General features: G+C 44.1%; 1 protein-coding gene across 1 annotated transcript in view; it reads left to right on the top strand.

Annotated features, from left to right (window-relative positions):
• The window catches only part of VIRMA (vir like m6A methyltransferase associated), a 341,503-nt gene that overhangs the window by 44,285 nt on the left and 278,721 nt on the right, over positions 1-18,497 (top strand). The window contains exons 4-5 of the mRNA XM_030216723.1: positions 1,699-1,747; positions 17,195-17,369. Coding sequence (XP_030072583.1) covers positions 1,699-1,747; positions 17,195-17,369 — 224 coding nt within the window. The remainder of the gene's footprint in view (positions 1-1,698; positions 1,748-17,194; positions 17,370-18,497) is intronic.

Genomic DNA, 18,497 nt, shown 5'->3' with positions numbered 1-18,497 from the left:
AAATCATTTAAGATGTATTTTTCAACTTTGCACAGTGGAATGGTAAAGTGTTTGCCCATTCTTCTTGGTGAAATAGTTCAGGTTGTTTGAGAATCATCTCTGTATTGTAGTCTTCAAGCCTTGCCACAGATTTTCTATTGCAGGGGTTCTTAACCAGTGATGCTGGCACCCCCAAGGCATGCAGAAAGAGGACAATCTTATTCATTTTTATTGAAATTTTCTAAACAGAGTGAAAGCAGTTATATTGCTAATATTTGTCGTAGTAACTTTGTAGTAATGTAATTTTAGCAACACGTTAGCACTATCAGCAGCTGGCAGTGACGTGTAGCTGTCATTAGTCACTAGTGGATACCTGGTTAGGAAGGGGGAGTGAGTGTTTTCATTGATCATTTAAAAGGATGTGGGAACAAAAGAAAAAAGGGCTATTGAATTCAGATCTGAGCTTTGACTGTGGCACTCAAGAACATTCACTTTCTCTTTGCTGAGTCAGTCCTTTGTTGCTTTATTTTGTACTTTAAGTTCATTGTCTTGTTAAAAGGTGAATCTTCTCTCCAGTCCTAGTTCTGTGGCAGCCTGGAATGGGTTTTCCTCTGGTCTCTCTTGAGATCATAGAACCTTCTCCCCCATGTGTGCAGCATCCCCTGAGTTTTTCCTGCAAACTCCATTCAGCACATCTTATGAATTTTCTTTAGCACTGGTTTCCTGCTTGTCACTCTCCCATGTTTGTGGAATCATTTTGACATTATGGAACAAGTCTGTATTTTTCCCAGTCTCAGCCACGAGACCACTGTAGTTCTTTTACAGTAATCTTAGGCCTCACAGTGGCCTTCCTCTCACTTCCTTAACCTACAATTGTGACTTTAGAGGCATGCTTGACTAAGGGAGTGTCTTGTAGTGCCAAATTGTTTCTACTTTACATAGATGGCCCTGATAGTGACCCAAGAAATATTTAAACAGTATTGAAAAAATATATATTTTTTACCCTTCCACCCCCTCCCAATCTGTAGTGTTAGGCATGTTTAGACCTTGCTTCAAGTTCATCAAAGGGTGGTATATAAAAATTGGTAATAAATATAACATACTACAGAAATAGACTGTTCTGCAAGTTTAACTACAAACCTTGTTAAATCAGTTTTTGGAATTGGAGTTTTGGATTTGCCATGACAAAGTTTTAATAATAATTTTTAAATGTTTACTTATTCTTTACATTCAAAATGAAGAGTATATTGTGTAGATCAGTGAAAACAAACTTCTAATTTAGTGGATTTTGAATGTATTTTTTAGACAGCAGACTGGGAGAAATGTACTGGGGGTAACACGGCAGTTAGCCAAGATTTTTACAAGACACTGTAATGAAAGTATTCTTAGAGCTGTACATATAAGAAATGACCTACAAATCAATGATGCTATGCAGTCAGACTTGGATTGGTCGATGCAGAGTGAAGTTGATTTCAAAGTTATTAGTTTAAACAATTACAAATTGCAAGAAAACCCCCTAGGTTCTTGTGAAAGGCTAGGCCTTCAGTAATAATCATGTTTGTAAGAGTATACTTGCGTACACAACCCCAGGCAGCAGTGAGCTGCCACCTTTGTAGCTTGATGTGATTCTTGAATTCCTGAAAGCTGTTAAGATGAATAATAAAAAAATATCTAGAGTCAGACCATTTTGACCATAAATATTTGTTTTCACTTTTGCAGCCTTGAATACGATGAGAGCAAATCGATTATTTTTAGACCCAGTGCAAAGGTAAGAGCAGCTGTTGCATTGGCACACTTTTTTGTGGTGTTTTTCCTGGGCATGATTTTTGTTAGCTTAATTTTAGTACAAAATATTCTTGCTGTTAATATTTTCTCATAATTTTGGGCATAGAGGGAACAGAAAACTGAAATTGTCAGCTATTTAATTGTAGTCAGGACTAGTGGGATGGATTTTGAAATGAGTTTGAAAGAAATGGGTTTTCAATAGTTTTTGGAATTGTAGGTAATCAGGATGAGATCTAACAGAACTGGGAATAGAGTTCCTACTTTTGGTTCCAATATATGAGAAATCAGTAAATAGAATAGATTTGTATGCTACGTTTTTACTAAACAACATTGTGCTGCAATGTTCTATGAGCCTCACACTTAGGGCTCTTCTGGTTTAAATATATACATTAAACCACAGGGGCATAATCCTGCATAAATGACTGTTCTTTGAGGGCAAGCAGTGGGTGATGTGATGGAGCCTGTTGTGGACGCTTCCTAATGTGTATTGCTTTAAAGAAGTTCTAGTAGTGTCCCACCACCCATGTGCGGATGCCTCAGTCTCTTTTTCCGTGGTCTCTACTCAGCACTGTTTTTCAAGTTTTTCGAGTGCCTTCCTATGCAGTTAGTGCATTTTCTTTCTTTACCTCATATTTCTTTTTTTGGTTATCTTCTCTATAAATTTCTGAGTTTTTCTCGGCCTTAAAGCTTTCTTTATTTTACTTGTGGCTCTTTAGGTCTGAAGACCTGCCTCAATTTGAGTCTAACCCCTTTTTGATCTCAAAATTGAGGAGTTTAATTTGGCCACAGTTCTTCTTTTTTTCAATGTTGAAGAAGACCCCCCTAGTGGCTTCAAACTGTGCACCCAATGTAATCGAGTGATTTCTATTACGGACCTGCACAGTTGGTGCATCGCGTGCCTAGAGCCTGACCTTGAGGCTGGTTCTTGTTCTCTCTGTTTACAAAGTTAGTTAAGAACACAGCGCACTCTTTGGCTCCTCAAAGACTGGTCCATCAACGTTGGCAACGGAAGCATCCAACCTTGATGGCTGCACAGACTTTCTACCAATAGAAGTGCACAGGCATTGAGTGGTCTCCACCTCCCTTGATATCGGGTGCTGTTAGTAAGCCCCGGGACCTGTCAGCATCAGACCTGATTCCAAGGTCATGCAAGAATTTGACATCATCCTCATCGGCGGTGGGGGGGGGGGATACTGCCAAGTGTTGAGGTAAGTCCAAGAAGCATTGGCATTGATCCCCTTTGAAGCCCAGTGCCAAGAGCTCTGGGGCATTGGCATTGTTGACACGCATGAAGCATCGGTGCAGAGAAGACCACTCTCCCTCTTTGGAGGTACCAACGTGATGGTCTCCAGGCACCCAGGTCTGAGCTTCAAGTTTGACACTGACTATTCTCCAGGCTGTCCCTGAATCAGCTGCTCAGCCTTTGCTGATGCTTACCTTTGATGATTGGTACCAAGTCATGCCCAGGGAGAAACTAGCATGGATGTTTCAACTGCTTATTGCTCAGGCATCGAGGACACTTAAGTCAGCTACATCTTGGCCTCAACTCCTTCCTGAGGCCCAAGCTCTGCCTTTGGAGCAATTTTTGATGCTGGCGCCTCATTGATTGCCATCATAACACATGTGGTACTGCTGTTGGCATAAGGAGAGGAAGCTTCCCCAGAGTCTGAGAGTAGGGCTGTATCTTGGCACCCTTTGGGGTGTGGGCAGGGGTCTACAGAGCTGGGGCAGGCACAGACTAACTCCAGTCAATCCAGAGTACTTAGAGCAGTCTGACTTGGACTGTTCATGGGAGTCATAGGAGGATCTACATTACTTCTCAGAGGAGGAGTCCCATGGCATCCCTTCTGACCCCTTTCCACTGCAGGAGAGACATAAATCCCTACCTGAGGGTCTCTCATCTGTTTTGTTAAGTAGATGATTTCTGCCATCCCATTTAAGTAGTAAACAGAGGAGGATCCCAAGCCTGAAATACTATTGATCTTGGACTATGACTCTTCTCCCAGGGAAGGGGTTACATTACACCCTATCCTGAAGGACACTCTGATGAAGAACTGGGAATCTCCCCTTTCAGTTCAGGTTGTGCCAAAGAAGGTGGATGCACAATATTGTATCAAAAAAGCTCCCAGGTTCGAAGAGGCGCAACTGCCTCACTACTCCTTGGTAGTCAAATCCACCCTCAAATGGGCCAGAAATTCCAGGACTTATACCTAAGCTCCCCCAGATAGAGAGGCCCAGATCTTGGACTTGTTTGGGAAGAAGCTTTATCAGGCTTCAATGCTCATTTCCTTCTTCCAGACCTACCATCTCTATACAAGCATTTACTTGAAGTCAGTCTCTGGCAGTACACAGCTTTGTGGACTCTTTCCCTCAGGAATAGGCCACAGAGCTTCATCAGTTGGCCAAAAAGCAGCTGTATCTGGCAAAAAAACCCCCCAAAACCCCACATAATGACACCATCCAGTTCCTCTCGGCTAGCTTTAGCTGCTTCCTCCTTGATTAGGAGATTCTTGAGCTGGCCTGGGCAGAGATCCTACTACTCTCAGAGGTGTAGGTTTCGACCACCTTCCCACTCTACCCAGCAGTCCCAGCCATATTGACCATGGACCCAAAAGTCTCTGCTGGCTCCCCAGTCAAAGCAAGGGACAAGATTTTGACTGTAGGACAGTATAGCTGTAATTCAAGTAGCCATCCTGGATGCTCTGCCAGTAGTGTGGGGGAAGAGACTGAATTTTTTTCCCATCAAAGGTAGCCACATGTAACCTCAGACCGTGGGGTTCTTCAAATAGTTCATCTCAATTATGCACTGTATTTGTTGTCAGAAACCACCAAATTGCTCACTGAGGGTATCATTCATCAACTCTCAGCACAAGCAGGTAGAGGAAATCTCCACCCTTACTACTACTACTATTTAGCATTTCTATAGTGCTACAAGGCATACGCAGCGCTGCACAAACATAGAAGAAAGACAGTCCCTGCTCAAAGAGCTTACAATCTAATAGACAAAAAATAAAGTAAGCAAATCAAATCAATTATTGTGTACAGGAAGGAGGAGGGTAGGTGGAGGCAGGTGGTTACAAGTGGTTATGAGTCAAAAGCAATGTTAAAGAGGTGGGCTTTCAGTCTAGATTTAAAGGTGGCCAAGGAAGGGGCAAGACGTAGGGGCTCAGGAAGTTTATTCCAGGCGTAGGGTGCAGCGAGACAGAAGGCGCGAAGTCTGGAGTTGGCAGTAGTGGAGAAGGGAACAGATAAGAAGGATTTATCCATGGAGCGGAGTGCACGGGAAGGGGTGTAGGGAAGGACGAGTGTGGAGAGATACTGGGGAGCAGCAGAGTGAGTACATTTATAGGTTAGTAGAAGAAGTTTTTTTGAACAGGATGCGAAAACGGATAGGGAGCCAGTGAAGCGACTTGAGGAGAGGGGTAGTATGAGTAAAGCGACCCTGGCGGAAGACGAGACGGGCAGCAGAGTTTTGAACCGATTGGAGAGGGGAGAGGTGAGTAAGTGGGAGGCCAGCAAGAAGCAGATTGCAGTAGTCTAAACGAGAGGTGACAAGGGTGTGGATGAGGGTTTTGGTAGAGTGCTTGGAAAGAAAGGGGCGGATTTTACGGATGTTGTAAAGAAAGAAACGACAGGTCTTGGCGGTCTGCTGGATGTGAGCAGAGAAGGAGAGAGAAGAGTCAAAGATGACCCCAAGGTTTCGAGCCGAGGAGACAGGGAGAATGAGAGAGCCATCAACAGAAATAGAAAACGGGGGGAGTGGGGAGGTGGGTTTGGGGGGAAAAATGAGAAGTTCGGTTTTGGTCATGTTTAATTTCAGGTGGCGTTGAGACATCCAGATAGCAATGTCAGACAAGCACGCTGAAACTTTGGTTTGGATGCAAGGTGAGATATCAGGGGTAGAAAGGTAGATTTGGGAGTCATCAGCATAGAGATGGTAGGAAAAGCCATGGGATGAGATTAATGAACCAAGGGAAGAAGTGTAGATAGAAAAGAGGAGGGGACCAAGAACAGAACCCTGAGGTACGCCGACAGGCAGAGGGATAGAAGTAGAAGAGGATCCACCAGAGTGAACACTAAAGGTGCGGAGGGAGAGGTAGGAAGAGAACCAGAAAAGGACAGAGCCCTGGAATCCAAGTGAGGACAGGATATCAAGGAGTATGCTGTGATCGACAGTGTCAAAAGCAGCGGAAAGATCAAGAAGAATGAGGATGGAATAGAGACCTCTGGATTTAGCCAGTAATAGGTCATTGGAGACTTTAGTAAGAGCAGTTTCGGTTGAGTGGAGAGGGCGAAAACCAGATTGTAGTGGGTCAAGAATAGCATGTGAGGAGAGAAAATCAAGGCAGCGGCGGTGAACAGCACGCTCAAGTAATTTGGAGAGAAAAGGGAGGAGGGAGATGGGTCGGTAATTAGAGGGACAAGTAGGGTCGAGTGAAGGCTTCTTAAGGAGAGGTGTGACCACAGCATGTTTAAAGGCAGTAGGGACAGTTGCAGTGGAAAGTGAGAGGTTGAGAATGTGACAGATAAAAGGAATAAGAGCAGGTGAGATGGCATTAAGAAGGTGGGTGGGAATGGGATCAGAGGAACAGGTGGTACATTTTGAGGAGGAAAGGAGAAGTGTAGTTTCCTCTATAGTAACTTCAGGAAAGGAGGAAAAAGAATGAGGGGAAGGGGAGAGAGAGGGGAACGGACTAGTGGAGGGAGAGGTGGCGAGGTAGAGAATTCAAGGTTTATCTTTTGAACCTTGTCGTGAAAGAATTCAGCAAGGATCTGAGGAGATAATGAAGGGGGAGTTGGGGGAGGGGGCACCTTGAGGAGAGAGTTCAATGTGGTGAAGAGAAGTCGAGGGTTAGAGCCAAGAGAGTTGGTCAGTTGGATATAATAATCCTGTTTGGCGCGTAAAAGAGCAGATTGGAAGGAGGTCAGCATGAACTTAAAGTGTAGGAAATCAGCAAGGGCCCGAGATTTCCGCCAGAGGCGTTCGGCGGAGCGGGTACAGGAACGTAGGTAGCGGATATTAGAAGTCAGCCAAGGTTGGGGTTTTGTGCGCCTTATAGGGCGGGTCATCAAAGGTGCAAGAGTGTCTAAGGCAGAGGATAGAGTATTGTTGTAAGAAGAAACAGCCTCGTTGACAGACGTGGATGGTGCCACAGTAGAGAGGATGTTTGAAACATGGGAGGATAGAGATGAAGGGTCAATATCGTGAAGATTCCTAGATAAATTAGATATAATAGGACGGGACTGGGAGGGAGGAGATTTAAGTGTGAAAGTTATAAGATGGTGATCAGAGAGGGAAGACTAGAAACTAGAGGAAACTAGAGGGTGAACAGTTGGAGGAGAAGATGAGATCAAGACAGTGACCATTTTGATGAGTGGAGGAGGTGGAGCATAGTTGGAGATTAAAGGAGGATGTTAAAGCGAGTAACTTGGAAATATAAGAGTTGGAAGGATCATTAGCAGGAATATTAAAGTCACCAAGGATGAGAGAGGGGGAGGAAGGATCATGGAAGAAAGCAAGCCAGGCATCAAAGTCACTGAGAAAGGATGAAAGGGACTTATCAGGGGGATGATAAATGACCGCTATTCGAAGAGGCAGAGGAGAGAAAAGGCGGATAGAGTGGACTTCAAAGGAGGAAAAATAGTGAGATTGAGGTGGAAGAAGGGGTTGAAATCTGGAGGAGGGAGAGAGAAGTAGTCCAACACCGCCCCCACGACCAGTAGGGCGAGGAGTATGTGAAAAAAGATAACCACCATGGCAGAGAGCTGCGACTGAAGCAGAGTCATCAGGGCAGAGCCAGGTTTCTGTTATGGCGAGCAGATGGAGGTGACGCGAGATAAAGAGGTCCTGGATATAGGGGAGTTTGTTACAGATAGAGCGGGCATTCCATAGGGCGCAAGAGAAGGGCAGAGAAGAGGAGGGGAGTAGAGGAATAGAGATGAGGTTAAAGAGGTCGCGGTGAGATCTGTAGAGTTGGGATAATAGTTGGTGAGGAGGGCCAGGATTGGGATTGATGTCACCGGCTGAGAGTAAGAGAAGGAGTAAAAGAGAGCGGAGGAGAGTAGGAGAGGTGTGGCCAGGCAGGCGTAGAAGGCGAGAGGTATTTAGGTGGAATGGGGAAGGCAAAATGGAGGGAAGAAAGAGACGGAGATTAAAAGCCAAGAGGGAGGAAGAGGGTAGGAGAGAAGGTGAGGTGATGAAGTCGATGGATGGGCAGTGAGTTCCTGTAGCGGAGAGAGGTAGGGGATGAGGGAAAAGATTAGGAAGGGACAGGGCTAGGAAGAGAATGTGAATAGGGGCCATAAACGACTGAGGTACTTTAGCAACTGGGAAGAAGATTAGATGTAAAGAGAAAAATGCCCCGCTGCTCCAAGAGCGGAGGCCCTGAGTGGATCGGAGTGGACCTGGGAGTCACCCCGGAGAAGGCTGTAAAGGATATGCAGATGAGCTGCAAGTCCTCCACAGCACCTGAAAGGCAGCTGGTGGTAGAGCTGGGCACCTCTCAGCTGAGGAAAGGCTTACCAGGGGTTAGGCCGAAGCCAGCATTCCTCCCCCTGAGGGTCACCTGATCCTAGCCAAAAAGCACCCTTCTACAGTCCAATGCAGTTGAACCGTGTTACTAGGGGAAGAAAGGAAAAGATTCTATTCCAGGTGCTTCCTTGTGCCCAAAAAGATGGGGGAGGGGGGGGGTCATCGTCTCATCTTAGATCTATGGATCCTGAACAAAGTCCTAGTCAAAGAAAGGTTCGGGAGGATTTCCCTGGGCGCCTTCCTCCCCATGATTCAGGAAAAAGATTGGCTATGCTCTTTAGACTTAAAGGATGCCTATACCCACATTTTGATGCATTCCAGTCACAAGAAGTATCTCTGACTTTGAGTAGGGAAACACCATTACCAGTATTGCTTTCTGCCTTTTGGCCTTGTCAGCCCTCTTCTCTTGATTCTTTAAAGTGCCTAGCAGTAGTTGCAGCATCCCTTTGCAGACTGGGAGTGATTGATTGGCTAGTCAAGAGAATGTTGCAGGAGGGGGTGCAGGAATCTGTGCAGAGAACTATTCTGGTGCTGGACCTAGTGGGATTCATTATAAAGTACCCCAAGTCCCACCTGCACCCAGTACAGCAATTGGAGTATATAGAAGCCCTGATTACAGTGTAAGCTTGGGTTTTCTGCCACAAGTGAAGGCAGACGCCTAGGTTGCATTTGCCTCACATGTGCATAGTAGCAAGCATTTCACAGCTCAGCAGATGTTGATTTGCTAGGCCACATAACCTTCACAGTTCATCACTCCCATGGCATGCCTCCATTTAAGAGGAGGCCAAAGGTCTCTAGCTTCCCAGTGTTCTCGGACCACAGGGAACTTGTCAGATGTCATCTGTGTCCCTCCAGAGCTAGTTTACTCCCTACTCTGGTGGAAAATTTGTCCGAATTTGCCCGTGGGACTGCCATTCCAAATTCCACCACCTCAGAAGGTGTTGACAACAGATGCATATAACCTCAGATGGGGGGAACACACATGGATGGGCTTCACACCCAGAAGATGTGCTCTGCCCTGGAGACAAATCTCCACATCACACTCCTGGAGATAAGGGTCATATGGAATTCTCTAAAGGCTTTCTGAGATTAGTTTCAGAACCAAATTGTTCACATTCAAACCGACAACTAAGTTGGGATGTACTATGTAAACAAGCAGGGAGGAACAGGATCTTACCCCTTCTGTCAGGTTGTAGTGGAGATGTGGCAATGGGGCATCCTTCATGACAAGAACAGCCTGGCAGACAGACTGAGCACTGTGATTTAACCTTGTGAGTGGTTTCTCAGCATGGACATGGCCCACAAGATCTTGCGAGTGTGTTTTTTTTGCCTCAGTTTTGTTCCAGGTTCAGATCGCATGGCAGATTATTGTCAGATGCCTTTCTCCATTGTTGGGGGAGGGTCTTCTATATGTGTATCCTCCCATACCTCTCATAGAGAAGAATTTGCTGAAGCAAGATCAGGGAACTATGATCCTAATTGCCCTGTACTGGCCGAGACAGATCTGGTTCTCACTTCTTCTGGAGTTTTCTTCTGAAGAACCACGAAGATTAGAGTGTTTTCAGGTCCTCATCACTTAAAACGAGGGGTCTCTTGCACCCCAACCCCCAGTCCCTGGCTTTCACAGCTTGGATGTTGAGAGTGTAGAATTTCAGACCTTGAATCTGCCTGAGGGTGTCTACAGAATCTTGCTCGCTTTCAGGAAAGATTCCACTTAGAGATGCTACGTTTTTATTTGTTTTTAATATTTTAATTTAAGTAACATTACAAGCATGCACTTGTGACGAGCAACACAAGTGAAAAAACATACATTCTCTTACATAAATTATTTTTTTTTTTACTTTTTATTTATGCATTTTTCATAACCTTATACAAACAAAATTCAATCATATTTCCAACACTTGGTAAATAAACTTGTAAATGGCACATAATACAGGTATAAACCCAGTGTCTGCTTTTGAAACTGCACCCCCTCCCCTCACCCTCCCTCCTCCCCCCTGCCCTTCCCCCACCCCCGGGCAACTCGCTTGGCGTTATGCATTCTTAGAGGATGCTGACCAAGTAGTATACAGATCCCATATCCTCTGGTGTTGGGCCAAACGCCCCTTGCTCAATGCAGTGAGTTTAGACATCAGTTGAATATAGTTCAATTTTTCCAGCACTACTGAAATGTCTGGCAGGTGGGTTTTTTTCCATGATGCCGCTAATACCAGCTTACCCGCTACAAACACCTGGGTAGCGAACTGATGTATGTATTGTTGAACCTCCTGTGGTCTAAAGTGTAGGAGACAGTATTCCAGTTTCATCTGATATTTCACAGCAGTCACTGAGCATACAAAATCCACAATACGTCCCAAGTATCGGCGTGCATGTTCGCACAACCACCATATGTGATGCATATCACCTTCATTTCCACATGCCCTCCAGCACTGTGCAGAGCTTGCCCTAAACATCTTAGCCAATCGGCTAGGGGTGTGGTACCAGCTGTATAACATCTTATGTCCATTTTCTACCAATGCGCTGGATACCGACACTCTAAGCAAGGATTTAAAAGCTATCGCCCATTGTCTAGGATCATATGTAGTCCCCATTGCTAGTTCCCATTTATGCGTATAATATTCTACTGGGTATTGCCGGGTTAGAAGAGCCTTATATATCGTAGAGATACCCCCTCTACCTCCACCACTTGTCATTCCCTTCTCCAATTGTGTCTCAGTAAGTTCAAGTTCCTCCCCTGCTGTGTGTTTAATGAAATCCTGTACTTGGTAGTAATGGAATGCCTGTAGCGGGGACAGCCCATGCTCCCCACAGAGTTCTGAAAATGAAGGGAGCGTACCTTCTTCGCTCATTTGCCCCAATTCGCACAATCCCATGTCTTCCCATTCTTAGTACACGGTATCTGGGCTTCCTGTGCCGAATTGGGGGGGGGGGGGGGGCAAATCTAAGGTATGTATGCCTAAAATAGGTGCGCTCCGGGAAAAATTGGTCTCTAATCTTATACCAGGTTGCCAGTGGCCATTGAATAATGTGTGGACTTCTTTTTATTAATTCTCTCAATGTATGTTTTGGTAGCCATGGTATGGCCCTAAGTGGGTATGGTTCCAGCCAGCTCTGTTCTATATCCACCCAGATTTTCTCCGATTTCTGGAGCCAGATCGCTAAGATCCGCAAATGGGCTGCACAATAGTATCCCTGAAATGAGGGGACCCCCATACCTCCCCTGTCTCGGAATTGGTACATCGTCTCCTGGTTTACCCTTGGTGGCCTTTTCTTCCAAATAAATGAGAATACTCTGCCTTGTAGACCTCGAAAGAAGGCATCTGGTATTTCAATTGGTAAAGCCATGAATAAGTACAACAGCTTCGGGAGAACTATCATCTTAATAGCATTAATTCTGCCCATCCAGGATAATGTTAAACTTTCCCACCGTTCTAGCTCTTTAAAGAGTTCTCATGTTTTAGGAGGGAAGTTATATTCAAATAAATCTGCCACCTGTCGAGTTATATTAACTCCCAGATACCTAATATACCTTTTAGCCCATCTATAAGGAAATTGTTTTCTCAGGGTTTCTAATGTAGTATGAGATAAATTTATATCTAGTGCTTCAGATTTGTTGAAGTTAACCTTAAAACACGATAGTGACCCATATGTGTGAATTTCTTCTCCCAGAGCTGGGAATGCTGACAAAGGATCTTTTAGGGTGAGCAGGATGTCATCTGCAAAGAGGAGTATCTTGGTCTCAATGCCTCCCCCTCTAAGGCCCTTAATTCTCGGGTTTGCTCTGATTCTGGCTGCTAAAGGTTCCATCACCAGAGCAAACAGCAGAGGAGACAATGCGCAACCCTGCCGTGTTCCTCTGTGTAAAAAAAAAGGGCTGAGTCAGTGTCCCATTAACTCTCACTGCTGCAGTCGGGGACTTATAAATAAGACGTAGCCATTCCACGTATCGCCCCCCGATGCCCGCCAACACTGCAAGGAGGAATGGCCAATGGACCCGATCAAATGCCTTCTCTGCGTCCAGAGACAGTTTACAGAGTGGTGATTGGAGTATCTGAGCCCCTTGAATTACTTTCAGTGTTCTCCGTATATTGTCAAATGTCTGGCGTTCATGGACAAAGCCTGCTTGGTCTTCATGTATTAACTGTGGGAGGAAGATTTGTAGCCTAGTAGCCATAATCTTTGAAAAGATCTTATAGTCTACTCCCAGCAATGAGATAGGTCTGTAAGAGCCACACTGCTGGGGGTCCTTGCCCGGGTTGAGCAGAACCGTGATTGTGGCCAGGTTCCAAGTAGGTGGCAGTCCTGTAGTCTCATCTAATGAGTTAAAAACCCTTAGCAACAAAGGAGCTAGCAACCCTCCAAAGACTTTATAAAATTTATTTATAAACCCATCGGGCCCTGGGGCTTTATTCAAGGCCATGCCCTTGATCGTCTGCTCTACCTCCTCCAGTGTGATTGGTTCAGCCACTTCAGGGAGTCTCGGGAGGTCCATATCCCTTAAATAGGTCGCTGTCTCCTCATCACTACTGCCTCCTTCAATATTATATAAAGTTTTATAATATTCTCTAGTAGAGGAGTGTGGTAGCCGTGTTAGTCCACTCTTAAGGTTATCAATAGAAATCAAACAAAATAAAACATGGAAAAGAAAATAAGATGATACCTTTTTTATTGGACATAACTTAATACATTTCTTGATTAGCTTTCGAAGGTTGCCCTTCTTCGTCAGACTTAATCCTTTGAATTGAACCAGCACCGGGGCATGATCTGACCAATTGCGGGGAAGGATGGCATGTTCCCCCACTGCCCCCAGCATGGAGGTGTCCCTTAGCCACATATCAATTCTGGAGGAAGACTGGTATACCGTAGAAAAATATGTATAAGCCCACTGAGTGGGATTGTCCCTACGCCAATAGTCTATAAGTTGCCAGCGTGTCACAAACTCATGGAATTGTTTCCTATCGTGTTTAGCATAATTTGTTCTTACATAAATTATAACTTCCTTAGACTGCAATCTGAAAGGAGGAATAGCAAGGAAAGTTAAGGAGAATACAAGAAAAAGAAAACAAATATAATGAAAGGCCCAAGCCTGAGTACCTGCTATAATGCTCTAAACACAGTCTCAAGCTGTTACACCATCTCTGGATAGTCTCTTCAGATCAAGAAAAGATCTAAGCTGGTCTGGCATAAAAAAAACCCCATTTCACACCCAAATAACATTGAATACACTTGCACAGATATGCCAGTAGAAATGCAGCACCCAATGCTTTAACACCTCTCATATCCAAGAAAGACTTTCGCCTATCTTGCGTAGTTTTGGTAACATCCAGGTAAAGTCCTACCGTGATGTCTGACTTGAGACTATCCAGGAGCTGATTAACGCGCTCTCCTGATGTTCCCGGAAGTGCCGTGGGGGCCATGCAGGCGTGCCTCCCACGTTTCTGTGGCCTCAGCGGTTACGTCAGACACTAGGATGGAGCTGACTCTGGGGGGGGGGGGGCATTTAAGCTACCTGGATAGGGACTCTGGCACTTTTGTGTCATTGGCTGCTTGTGTTCCTTAGTCGCTGTTCCTGCAAGGAAGTCCATTTCTCGCTGCCTTGCCTCTGTGCATGTGTGGGTTCCTGATACGCTTTCAGCTTCAGTATGCAGTGGGTTCCTGCTTCGCTTTCATCCTCTGTGATGTGTGGGTTCCTGACACGCTTTTAGCTTCTGTGTATGTGTGGGTTTCTTAGACGCCTCCATCTTCTGTGTATGTCTGTGTTTCTGAGACGCCGACTCATTCCTATTCAGCTTCTATCTAGCTTGCACCTGTATGTTGGGGTCTTGATTGATCTTGCCTCAACCCTTGCCTTGCTGGAGATCTGTTTGCTGTAGTTTTCTACTAAGAACGAAGAGCTTATTGTCTGGATCAAAACATTCATATTTTCTACCCACAGAACAATTTCTGAGAGTTCTTAAAATAAAATCTTAATACTGCGTTTAAGTCTTTTTCAAATACAAAACCCCCCAATAAGGTTGCTCTGTTACACATCAGGAAGTGAATCCTCTAATACTGCAGGCAAGTCTTTTAAATCATTATCTTTCTTCTGGTCTTGAACTAAATGTCCCTGTAACTTTGCTTCCCCCACAGTTTTCTTCACTGGTAAATAGTAAACCTTATTAAGCAGGGGAATGTGTACAGAGAAAAACTTTACATTTTCAATGAAATATTTCTTAAGCAAATCCAAAGGGGAAACACCAACAGGTTTAGGAAAGTTCAAGATTCTATAGAAATTATCTGGTCCATTTTCTGATGTATAATCATGGTATCTTACTGAGTTGCAACAGTATTTTTGATGGAGTTTACCTCCTTTTGAATACCTTGAAGCTATTCAGAAGAGTGCTGTTTCAGTTTGCCCACGACTTGAGAAAGCGGCTCCACTTTAGATGCCAGATTAGTTGTTTCTTGGGTCGATCTTACAACAGAAGCATTCAACCTCTCTATCATCTGCCAGAGAGTATCCAGTGTTACTACTGCTGGAGAAGAAATTCCCTTCTCCGTTGATATAATTGTTCCTGCCGCACCTTCCTTGACAGGAGCACCGCCACCATTAGACCTCAACTCTGTGACCTTCGCCGTGATAGGGTCCATCTTTTCATCCTGAGAAGCAGCAGGGCATGGTGGGACATTGGTTGCCAGTGGCAACACTTTGTGTCATGCTCCAGTGAGGCAGAAGCTCCTTCCTGCTGCCTTTCAGTGGAGCTCACACCAGCATCACCAAGCAGACGTTGAGTTGAGTAGCTGTCCAGAGTTTTCTGGACTGGAGAGGACATTCTGGCTGGCTGCGGTAAGGCCTTAATGATCCTCTTCCTTTTCATTTGAGGCATAGTTTACCGAAGGAAAACTTTTCCTAGCAGAATGACTGAGCCAGCTCGGCCACTCTCTCCTCCTTCCTAGATGTTATACTTTAAATGAAGTTTTGCCATCTGGTTAGAGGGCAAGGCCCTAGATCCGTATAATTGCCCTACACAAAAACTACTTGAATTCCTCCTGCGCCTCTGAGTCTGGTTTGAAAACCAACTCTGTAAGGGTACACCTTGGTGCAGTCAGTACAGCCGTGTAGGGGGTAAGCCTATCTCTGTTAAAACTGTCTGGTTGTTCGATTCTTAAAGAGGTTTGACAATGCCCCAGTCAAACCTCCTACTGTCTTACCACCTCTCGCTTAGACTATTGCAACTTGCATCTCATAGGTTTTCTACTAATCCATCTCCCCTTCAATCTGTTCAAAATTTTGCTGCATGACATATATTCCTCGAGTGTTGCTATGTTCATATTAGCCCTCTCCTTTTCATTGGCTCCCTATCTGTTTCTGCATACAGTTCAAACTCCTCTTATTGACTTACAAGTGCATTCACTCTGCAGCTCCTCAGTACCTCTCCACTCTCCCTACATTCCTCCCAAGGAACTCTGTTCACTGGGTAAATCTCTCTTATCTGCACCCTTCTCTACCGCTAACTTCAGACTTCATTCCTTTTATCTTGCTGCACCATATGCCTGGAATAGACTTCCTGAGGCGGTATGTCAAGCTCCATCTCTGGCCGTCTTCAAATCTAAACTAAAAGCCCACCTTTTTGATGCTGCTTTTAACGCCTAACCCTTACTCGTTCAGAACCCTTATTTTATCATCCTCACTTTAATATTCCCTTATCTCTTGTTTGTCCTGTTTGTCCTAATTAGATTGTAAACAATGTCGAGCAGGGACTGTCTCTTTATGTTCAAGTGTACAGCGCTGCGTACGTCTAGTAGCGCTTTACAAATAAGTAGTAGTAGTAGTAGGTGTAGAGAGGCTTACTCTGAACTTTCACAAACCTTGATCACTAGTATTTCCTCAGAAATGAAGTAGATTTGAAAATGGAAAAGGGCAATTTTAGTGTCTGTATTTTCAAATAACCAGTTCAGTTATCTGCGCTCTCTTTATCATTCATGTTAGACCAGTTCAGAAAAATGGGTTATCTCCCCCTGGCAGTAGACAAAGATAGAAAAAAGCTCAGAGCCGACTTCACTCTCCTTATTGGGAGCTGGTGTTGCATTCCACTGTTCTCTAAGTCTCTATTGTCAACTAGGTACAGATATGTGGACTGGAGTAACAGGATTGCCAGTTCCTGCAGGGCAAAGGTCTCCAATCCACCTTTCTTTTGTGGAGTGGAATCCTGATCACTCTCAGTGCAATAGTCTTTGGGCTGAGTCCCCCGATAGTGCCTCTCCTGACTGGTTAAAACTCTTTTGAATATCAGCCCTTATATTTTTTCTGCATTGATACCCTATGCACTACTACATACACTTCAAGCTCCTTTTACTCACCAAAAGTACTATAATGGATGTAATTTTTGGTTTAGCTTTATGTTTATCCATCACATATATATAAATGATAATGCAAACTATAAAAAAAACAGTAGAAGCATCCCCCTAACAACAGACCACAACAATGGGGAAAAACAAAAGAGAAAAAGAAGGGGGTAGACCAATGTATTTATAAAGCAGTAGGCTTATTAAAACAGACTCTTTTTACAAAACAGGTTGATCAAAATAGATTCAACGCAGTCCTGTGTTTCGGTGCATAAAGCACCTGCTTCAAGAGTCGAAAATTTATCTCAGCCAATGATGACAATTGCAAATATATAGACTAGAAAATCCAGTGATACAGCATCCAAAGTGCTGGCAAACAGAGTCCCAAATGCAAAAAGCATGTCACAGTGGATAAGCTTACGTAGAGTTTATTTTGACCAATCTACTGTTTTGTAAAAAGTCTTTTTTAATAAACCTACTGCTTTGGAAATACAGTGATAATGCAAAAGCACTGTGTTGATGAGGTGTGTTTATTTTTTTTACTCAGTCTGCATTTTCTTCCTGAAAATACAGGTGAATACAGATGGGTTAGTTCTGAAGGGCTGGTACAGTTCTCTGACACTTGCTATCTATGGCTCAGTGGATCGCATGGTTAGTCAGGAGAGAGACTCTCCACCGCCACCACCTCCACCACCACCACCACCTCCACCCCAGCAGCAAGCTGGTTTGAAGAGAAACCAGAAACATGGTGAGTACATCAGAGCTGACTCTTCTTAAAAGGAAAATCTTATCACCTTAAAATATAGATATAATGGTAGTTTCTCCTTTTTATTTCCAGCTCATTTGGAACTGATGCTGGAATTTTGGCACCATGAACCTTCTTTAAAAGATATCAAGGAGACTTTTTTTTCCTTATTAATAGACACTCCTTACTGCTGTTCCTAGTCTGATCATTGCTGGGTGTGCACCAGGTTACATACTTCAGTTGGAAAGGTTACCTCCAAATTGTCCTCCAAGAGCATCAAAATTCTCAGCATCAGGAATTACTATCTAAGGAACTCTCTTCCCTTTTACAGGCCAATACAGTCAAACCTGTTCTACTGGGAAAAAGGGAAGGGAATTTGTTCCAAGTATTTTCTGGTCACCAGAAGAGAAGATTCTACCCCATTTTAGACCTAAACCCTGGCAAAACTAACATTTTGGATGGTTTTCCTGGGCGCCCTTACCTCCCCTTGATTAAAAAAAAGGAGATAGACTTAAGGATGCCTATACTCATATACAGACTTATCTCAGTCACTGAAAGTATCTGAGATTCAGAGTAGGGAAATACTACTGCCAGTACTGAGTGCTGTTATTTGGCTTTGGTTTAGTACTAGTTGCAGCATCTCTGTGTAAACTATGGGTGCATTTGATTTTGTATTTAGACAATTGACTGGTCAAGGGCACATCAGAGGAGGGTGCAAGAGAATCAGTGCACAGAAACATTGAGATGCTGGAGCTACTGAGGTTCATCGTAAGTTATTCCAAGTCTCACCTTAGCTCGTCTCAGCAGTTGGAATCATATCAAATTTTGAGCTAATATCTGGGCTGAAGTCATAAAGGAAATCTACTGTAGCTGCATTTAATTTTCAAAAGTGTGACTGATAAAATGAGGAAAATGATTAAAAAGAGCAAAATGGATCGTCTGCAAAGGTTAGGACTTTAAAATTTAAAAATCAGGCATAGAAGTTTAAAAATACTTTTTTGAAGCCCAGACGAGATGTATTCCATATATGTACAAATGCGGAAAGAAGAGCAAACAGCCAGCATGGTTAAAAGGTGAAGTGAAAGAGGCTATTTGAGCCAAAAGAACATCCTTCAAAGAATGGAAAAGGAA

The sequence above is a fragment of the Microcaecilia unicolor genome, chromosome 1, assembly GCF_901765095.1.
Source record: "Microcaecilia unicolor chromosome 1, aMicUni1.1, whole genome shotgun sequence".
NCBI classification, from domain to species: domain Eukaryota; kingdom Metazoa; phylum Chordata; class Amphibia; order Gymnophiona; family Siphonopidae; genus Microcaecilia; species Microcaecilia unicolor.
The sequence above is the reverse complement of the archived record's forward strand: the minus strand, read 5'-3'. Positions and strand labels throughout refer to the sequence as shown.